The sequence below is a fragment of the Chrysochloris asiatica genome, unplaced genomic scaffold (assembly GCF_000296735.1).
Source record: "Chrysochloris asiatica unplaced genomic scaffold, ChrAsi1.0 scaffold00007, whole genome shotgun sequence".
NCBI lineage: Eukaryota > Metazoa > Chordata > Mammalia > Afrosoricida > Chrysochloridae > Chrysochloris > Chrysochloris asiatica.
The window spans coordinates 39,212,628-39,221,284 of record NW_006408525.1 but is presented as its reverse complement, the minus strand read 5'-3'; the positions used below and the strand labels follow the sequence as shown (position 1 = coordinate 39,221,284).

The window sequence follows — 8,657 nt, the reverse complement described above, 5'->3', positions numbered from 1 at the left end:
CACACACACACACTGTTCCGATGAAAGCAATTTGCAGGGATCAGCTTCCTTCAAGCATCACCAACACTTCCATCTGCCAAGATGGGGACTGTTAAAGCCCTAACCCTCGTCTCCCTGAATGCCTCCTGTCTTCCCTACTTAATTCCTTTCCCGGGCCCAGGGATACTCCATCCCCCTACCACTGGCATGTTGAATGGCATCAATTTTTGATATGGGGCTGTCCTGTGCGCATAAGAATGTTTCCTTTCCCGGGCCCAGGGATACTCCATCCCCCTACCACTGGCATGTTGAATGGCATCAATTTTTGATATGGGGCTGTCCTGTGCGCCTAAGAATGTTTCACGGTATCCCTGGCCTCTAGGTGCCACTATACCACCTCCCCAACTCTGACAACTAAACATGTCTCCAGCCATTTGTCCTTGGGAGCAGGGGAAGATAACATCATACCTGGCTGTGAATGACAGCTCTGGTGGGGTACCTGCTAGAAGGGGAGGGGCTCCATTTGTACCTTTCACCAGAACACCAGGTGAGAAAGACGCATGGGAAACCCCCATTCTAAGAGAAGTTGTCTCAAACTCCACCAGACAATACTGCTGAAAACAGAGCCCTCTGGCTACAGGACACGGCCACAGCTGTAGTTACAGAGCCAGGGGACAAAGGGGGCAGACAGGCTGTCTGGAGCAGAGACCATGCGCAGAGCTACAGTCTGAGATGCCACCTGGAAGTCAGACTGCAGTCCAAGGAAGACAACCTGACCTGTCCACACAGGCTTCAGGAGGAGCTCCGACCCCCCCAACCTGGCACAGACCCCTTAGACATAAGGACAATGTGCCCCAAACTCCCTGAGAGTGGCTGCCTCAGAGGAAGCCCGGGTGATACTGTGGGTTATGCGTTGGACCCCACCGTCCGCTCTGAGAGAAAAAGCAGGCTGTCTGCTCCTGTGAAGACCAACAGCCAGGGTAACCCTAGGGGGCAGTTCTACTCTGGCCTTCCTAGAGGGCACTATGAGTTGGAATCAACTGGGTGGCCATGGGTTTAGTGGACCCCAGAAACTAGAGGAAGTGGCTATCACTTTCCTGCTCTGATTCCCAAGCCCTCAGGGGCAGCAGCGGCCGGATGTAACATGTGAGTGTCTGAGTTTTCTGGGAGAGCAGCCATTGTGGGTCAGGTGGGAGAAAGCAAAGCAAGCTGTGGATGAATTTCTCCAGTTCCCACTGACCAAATTCAGGGGTCTCTCACACAGCAGCTAGCCTAAACTCCTAAATTCCTTACCCCCCAAGTACTCATGGTGAGCGGGGGCAGGCCTCTAAACCCTTAACATCAGCTCTCTCTCTGCTGGGAAGAACATTTCTTTGCTAGTTTACAGGTATTCTACTCATCTTTCAAAACACAAAGCAACACTCCCTCAATGAAGGCTCTCCTGCCCTTCCAGTTCACAGCGGCCCTGCCTCAGGGCCCCTTAGCCCCTCTCTGCACCACACTGTGCACTGAACTGCTAACTGCAAGGTCAGCGGTTCAAACCCACCAGCCGCTCCTCAGAAACCTTATACAAGGTCACGATGAGGCGGAACTAACTCTATGATGCTTAACAACAACTCAGATGGTATGGCACGGTAAGTGAAGCACTTGAATGCTAACCTCACGGTCAGCAGTTCAAATCCACCAGTCACTCCTCAGAAACCCTATATAAGGTCACTAGAGTTGGAGGCAACTCTATGGCACTTAAACAACAACAATCTACATATCTGTCTCCCCAACTAGACCACAGACTTCAAGGGCCAGGGATGTCTCTCGGTTGGTTTTACATCTGTAACACTTAGCACAATTCCTGGTAAAAACAACAAAACAGGTGTTCAATAAATACGTTAATAATTAACCCATGCAAGGCTGCATTTAATTGTTTTTTTGAGCACTCCAGCTAGTACCTTAGCGTGAAAAGGTACTTCATCAGTCTCCTGCACAGAGCCCGGTCCAGTCTGACTTGCTCCCATTTAGTTTACAACAATGGTCAATGGACTGCAACCTCAAGGCCGATCCAGGGGGCTTCAAAAAGTTCGTGGAAATAAATATCATTCTCAAATGTCCATTAACAGAAAAATGGTTCAACCAACTTTGGTATATATGCACAATGTAAAGAATGGTGACCAATCTGCTATATACCTCAAACAGGGATGACCCTGGAGGACACTATGCTGAGTGAAATGAGTGAATCACAAAAGGGCAAACAGTGTATGAGACCAATGTTGTATAAAGAAATTTTATAAAAAGGTTTTCTTGACAAAAGAACCAATCTATGGTGGTTATGAGGTGTCGGGGGTAGGTGGGCGGAAGAAAAATGTTTCACGGGCTGGAGGTAGGTACATGTTAACATGGGTGAGAGAGCAGGTCATATCCAACAAGAGGGAGGTCAGCAGAGGAAACAGAGACGTACCAGGAGACAGAGCAATGCAATGTGAAAGTGAACAGAAGTAATTACTATTAACTGTGGGTTCATGGAGGGATTTGTAATCATTATAATGAAAGCAAAGTCTATGATTTGTTAAATGTAAAATTGATGATCTGCTCTGTAAACCTCCACTCAATTCACACAAAAAAAGTTTTAAAAAAAGAAAAATACTAATACTCTCTTTTCAGTCCATTTTTCCACAAACTTTTTGACGCCCCTCAAAGTTTGTATGGCCCATGAGCTAAAATGATTTTTATGCTTTTAAATGGTAGGGGGAGGGAATACTTATGTAAAATTCAAACTTCAGTATCCACAAATGAATTTTATTAAAGCTCCACCGTGTTCCTGCAGCTGCATATGGTCTATGCTGGCTCTCAGAGCTGAGGAACTGTCATGGAGACTGTGGCCCACCAGGCCTCAAACACTTACTGTTGGACCCTTTACAGGACAAGTGTGCCAGCCCCTCATTTGGAAGATGCAGGCGAAATAAGCTAACCAAACGAAAAACTGTCTAATGCATCCACCGCAAGAAAGATGCTTATACAAAAATCCACACTAATTCTAGAACACTGGGTTAACATAGCCCAGGAGGAAAACCCTCACTGAGCATCTGTGATTTTGATTCAATTCTTTCTACATAAATAAGAATCATCCAGTGGTTTTGAACACTAAATCCTCTCAGACATATTTGAGCCGAGAGAGGTGACATGGAACTGGAAAGCTGGGCCACCATTGCTCACTGTCAACTAACAATGTGCTGAATGACGAGTTAGGACATGACAGAGGGCGATTCTCACAAGACTGAAGAGAAAACAGAAGCCCACTTCATTTCTTTAGTGGCCTGAACTTCCCTGGCTACAGGTCCCACCCCTCCCACCCATCATGCAACTGAGAGGGCCACTGATTCACGCCTGAATTCTGGAGGCAAAATGACCTGGAGGCTGCAGGTCCAGTGGAAGCCCTTGTGTGACAAGCAGGACAAAAAAATGAGCATGGATATTAAAAATTTTAGTTTTAAGCTGTTTTTATCATTTCAGCCAGGCAACAGCCATCAAGGGGATGCTATATCTCACTGATAATATTTCTTGTTGGTGTTGTTAAGTGCCACTGAGTCAGTTCCGACTCAGAACCACCCTGTATAGGGTTTCCAAGGCTATCTTTATAGGAGCAGAAACCCTTATCTATCTTCCAAGGAGTGGCTGGTGGGTTTGAACTGCTGACCTTGTAATAGGCAGTCCAATGCTTATCCTAAATGCCTGTTTATCCAGTGCTCATAGACTTCTCTTCTTTGGGGGAAAAAAAGGACAGGGGAAAAAAAAAAAAAATCCCTGTAGGACTTTTGAAACCACTCACCTTACAGGATCGAAGCAGAAAAACACTAGTGATCTCAGAAATATAATAGTTATCAAATACTGAATAGTCACTTGAAGACGTTTTCTCCAGCTTCTTCACTTTGCCTTCGTAGCGTGAGCTATAAAAATCACTGCCATACCTGGCAAAGCTGAATATCCCCACGCCTACGGAGACAGGAAAAGCAACAGCACAATGAGAGGAAAACTGCTGAGGGAGGAGACAGAGCCCGCTAGAGTGCCGTCAGTAAGGACCTAGCCTCACTTCTGTGCTGCAGTCTAACGTGCCTCAGGTTTGCCAGCACATTTCCCCATCAAATCTCCTGTGCCCTGGCCTCCGACACTCAGTGGAGTCCTGGTGCATCGCTGTAGGATAAGCACTGGACTGCTTACCGCAAGGGTGGTGATTTAATTCACCAGGCACTCCTCAGAAACCCTACACAGGGATGCTGAGTTCGAATTGACTCATCAGCAGCTTACAATATAACATGAAATAGACTTGAGGTCAAAGTCTTCAAGAAACCACAAGTTCCCAGAGAGTTTGGTTTTGTTTCCACCCCACTCCCCTTATAAGAAATACTTTAATCAAATAGTCCACATCAAGTGGTCCAAAAGGAATCATGGAGAAACAGTACATGAACAGCAAGCACAGTCATGACTGGCCTCCTTAAGAACACAATCAACAGAGCTCAGTTTCATGAATATGGCTGAGGGTCCTGACCCTCCCTCCCGCAGCGTCACTGAGGGATACTGCCCTGCCCACCGTCCCTGATGTCTCGGAGTTGTGGTTTTAGGCCAGGTGCCTCTGTCCCCTCCTCAGCCACAACTGACTACACGGGCATGGGCATTCGGTCCCAAGAGAGCCAACGTATACGTTGACCAATGAGCTTTCATTTATGTGGCTAGTTTTTGTTTTTGTGTTTCTTTAAAGAGCTGGGCCAATCAGAGAGTCTTGGAAATTTCAATCAAGAAGCAGAAAGGTAGGGTGGGTGGGGAGAGAACACATACGAGGGGGCCACATTCCTATGAAACCAGAGGGAGCAAAGGGGCCAAAGAAACAGATGTCACAAGACAAGAAACCCTGAGACCCCTAAGAGGGAGGCAGGGAGCAGCCAACTCTTAAAACGCTTAAAGTGCCGGGCTGCTCATAGCTTCCATTTCTAGGTTCTTTTCTCTGGCCATTTGGAAAGGTTGCTAAGTATCGTCGAGTTGGTTCTGACCCACAGTGACCCTGTGTAGGGCTTCCGAGATTATAAATCTTTGCTGGAGCAGAAAGCCTCATCTTTCTCCTGCTTGAACTTGAACCACCGACCCTGTGGTTCGCAGTCTAGTGCTTATCCTATGGAACTACCCTGCTCCCCCCTTTACAATAATCTCCCCCTTTTATTCTAGGTGACTGGTACTTATAATGGATAAGCACTTGACTGCAAGGTCAGTTTGAACCACAAAGTTGGCAGTTCAAACTCACCAGCTGCCCCTTGGAAACGCTATACAGGGTTGCTATGAGTCGGAACCAACTCAACAGCAGTTAACAAAGAGCAGCAGCACGTGTAATAGCTAGCACTTATCAAGATTATCAGCAAGTACACCAAGAGAGAAACGCAGGTATTACCTTCATCAACACAACAACCCTATGGGATGGGGACGACCTCGTTATGAAAATGAAGAAACTGAGGCTGAGGAACTTGTCCAGGGTCACACAAGGTGAACACAGGGTACCGAGGGTCTTGTAGGGTGAAAACACTCAAGCCTAGGAAGCCTAAAGTCTCTATGGTACTGCCACAACCAGAGTCTGTAAAGGAGTCCAGTCCAAAGGAAAAGGGACATAGGGTGGGAAGACTCCAGTCCAAAGGAAAAGGGAGGGAGGGAGGGAGAAGACTCCTTTAACAAGTAATGCAGTCCACATACTTAGATACATGGTAACAATACAAACAGCATAATCTCTTACAAATAGAGATTATACTGTTGTTGTTTTTAACTGTTGTCCAGTTGGTCTGACGCACAGTGACCCTGTACAGGGTTTCCGAGGATTGGCTGGTGGGTTTGAACCAACCTTGCAGTTCAAACAGACCTGTGGTCTAGTACATTCTCCTACAGCGCCACACCAGGACTCCGGAGACTATACTACCTCTAATTAAAAGCAATTTGGAGATTCCCTCAAAATGCTGCCCTAGTATTTTTGTAATGCAAAGGGACGAGTTTTTCACCTACCTGGTCACTGGGGCACTAGGAGTCAGAACCGACACGACAACACTTAACACCATCTGATCACTATGGCATGATGCTGTCGGACAAGCACTGGACTGTAAGATAACCACAAGGCTGGTGGTGTTCAAACCCACCAGCCGCCCCTCAGAAACCCCATATAGGGTCGCTATGAGTCGGAAATGACTCGATGGCACTTAACAACAAAATGATTACTATATGAAAGAAATTTATTAAATCGCTTATTAATAGATTGCTTATTTAAATTGTCACGTTCAACTTTAACTTCCCATCGGGTTAAACCCAGGGCAGCATGCAGAACTCTGCCAACTGGAACAGCTAAGGTTCTGAAACTTCAGATTGCTCTAGTGAGCAGGTGATCCTTGCTTACAATGCATCCTTCTGGATCTTAGACTCACAACTGCTGGCTTCTTCTGAGGGAGGATCCTGCCATCTGCATTTTAAGCTAATTTTACCATGTAATTAAGAAGAGATGCAGGGATCTGGGTATCATCTCCAAGGTTTCCCATGAAGGTAGTTCCGAGATAGGCCCAGGAATCTCCACTTCTAACAAACCTCTCAAGGTAACTCTGATGCTAGAACACCCCACGCTGCATGTTGAGAAACCCCAGGGGCACGGTGCTTTTCTGAAGGCAGGTTATGTTGTGAAGTACCATCAAGTCCTTTCTGAGTATAGCCACACTATACAGGGCTTCCAAGGAGCCGATGGTGGGTTTGAACAGCCGACCTTGTAGTCAGCATTCCAGTACCTATCCTCTGCTGACTAACTGCTACTGCTGTTGTTGTCGAGTGCTAGTGAGTTGGTTCCGACTCACCGAGACCCTGTATAGGGTTTCTGAGGAGCACCTGGTGAGTCTGAACTACTAACCCTGCAGTTAGTTCAAACCTGCCTTGCAGTCCAGTGCTCCTACTAGCGGCTCATAAATTTAATTTAGAAAATGTTTAAGAATGAAATCCACTAGAAAATATCCACTAGTTAATTACACAGACCAAAACACACCCAACCCACAGCCTGTGGGCTCGACTCTGCCACAAAGTAAGCCTCTGGGACACAGGGGAACTGCTCACTGGGGTTTTCGAGGCTGTAAATCTTTATAGAATCAGACTGCCTCATTGTTCTCCCAGAGTGAATGGTGGTTTCAAACTGTCGATCTTTCGATTAGCAGCACAACACCAAACCCACTGTGTCACCAGGGTTCCAAACTGCCCATGGAACATGTTAAATGTTGTTTTGTTTAGTCTTTCATTCAGATCTACATATATTCTACATGTGGCTATTGTTACATGCTGTCGAGTTCTGACTCAGTGATGCTGTACAGGTGGGTTTGCAGTCCAGTGCTTATCCTACAGTACCACATCAGGAGTCCAGACTGTATGTGGAGAGAATTGTTGTTAAGTGCCATCCAGTGTTATGAGTTGTCAGTTCCAACTCATGGTGACCCTGTAGAGAGGGTTTTGAATTGCGGAACTTGTGGTTCGCAGTCCAGGACTGATCCTACAGTGCCCTACCCAGAGTCCACAGAAAGAATATCTATCTACAAATGTAACTGGATGTTCTTTCTTTCCATAGCTTTCCATTCTCTTTACATACTCCCTATTTCATTTCTGAATTGCTGGCTGTGACCTGCCTGGCTCATCCACTGAGACGCACAGCTCTGGAGGGAGTATCAATAAAGACCATTTATGTCACAGTGTCTACTATGAGCTCCTGCTGTTTGTTGTGCGTACACATGCACTGATTAGAATTGGTTTCTATGTGCCAGGCAGTATGTAGTTGTTCTTAAGTGCTGTTGAGTCACTTTCAACTCATGGGAACAGGATTTCTGAGGAGTGGCTGGTGGGTTTGAACCACTGACCTCACGGTTAGCAGTCCAGTGCTTCTCCAGCGCCACCCTAAGACTCTGGCCAAGCAGTACAGCAGATACAAAGAAACACAGCTATTCTCTTCCAGAGCAGTATTTCTCAGACTGAGCCCCCAGTAGACTGGGAAATCAACTAGGGAGGGCTGGTGGCAGCACGGATCAGCCCCAGCGGCATACACCAGATGATCTCTAGGAGGAAGATGAAGCAGGCATGGCTTCTGTAAAGGCTAATTGCCTTGGAAGCCCTGGGGGGCAGGTGCTCTCTGTCCTGCACGGTCTTTTAGAATCGGAATCAACTTACCAACAGTGGGTGTGGGTTTTGGTTTTTAGCGATATTTTCAAAGCTTGCCAAGGATTGCAGAGTTAAGCTAACTGCGAACTACACTGGGTTAAATAGCACTTTATGAAAACCGTAGGGATCCCATGTCCATATGAGCAAACACACAACTGTAGTTCATTCTGTGTGTCCACAGAAAACCTGCTCAATGCAGGAGCAGCGGCTACAGAAGATTCTGCTGCATAAAGAACTAGACACACAAACAGCACCTTCTTGCTTCCTGGGTGAACAAGCCTGGGGAGATGTTTGGGGAGGACAGATACTGCCCAGGAAGGAGACGCCTAGGAGGAGGGATACTGCCCAGGAAAGAGACGCCTAGGAGGAGGGATACTGCCCAGGAAGGAGACGCCTAGGAGGAGGGATACTGCCCAGGAAAGAGACGCCTAGGAGGAGGGATACTGCCCAGGAAAGAGACGCCTAGGAGGAGGGATACTGCC

At 46.9% G+C, this 8,657-nt stretch overlaps 1 protein-coding gene across 2 annotated transcripts in view; it reads right to left on the bottom strand.

Moving 5' to 3' along the window:
• Positions 1-8,657, bottom strand: part of AMZ2 (archaelysin family metallopeptidase 2) — a 15,562-nt gene that overhangs the window by 1,691 nt on the left and 5,214 nt on the right. For both annotated transcript variants that reach the window (XM_006833603.1, XM_006833604.1), the window contains one exon: positions 3,800-3,963. In XM_006833603.1, coding sequence (XP_006833666.1) covers positions 3,800-3,963 — 164 coding nt within the window. The remainder of the gene's footprint in view (positions 1-3,799; positions 3,964-8,657) is intronic.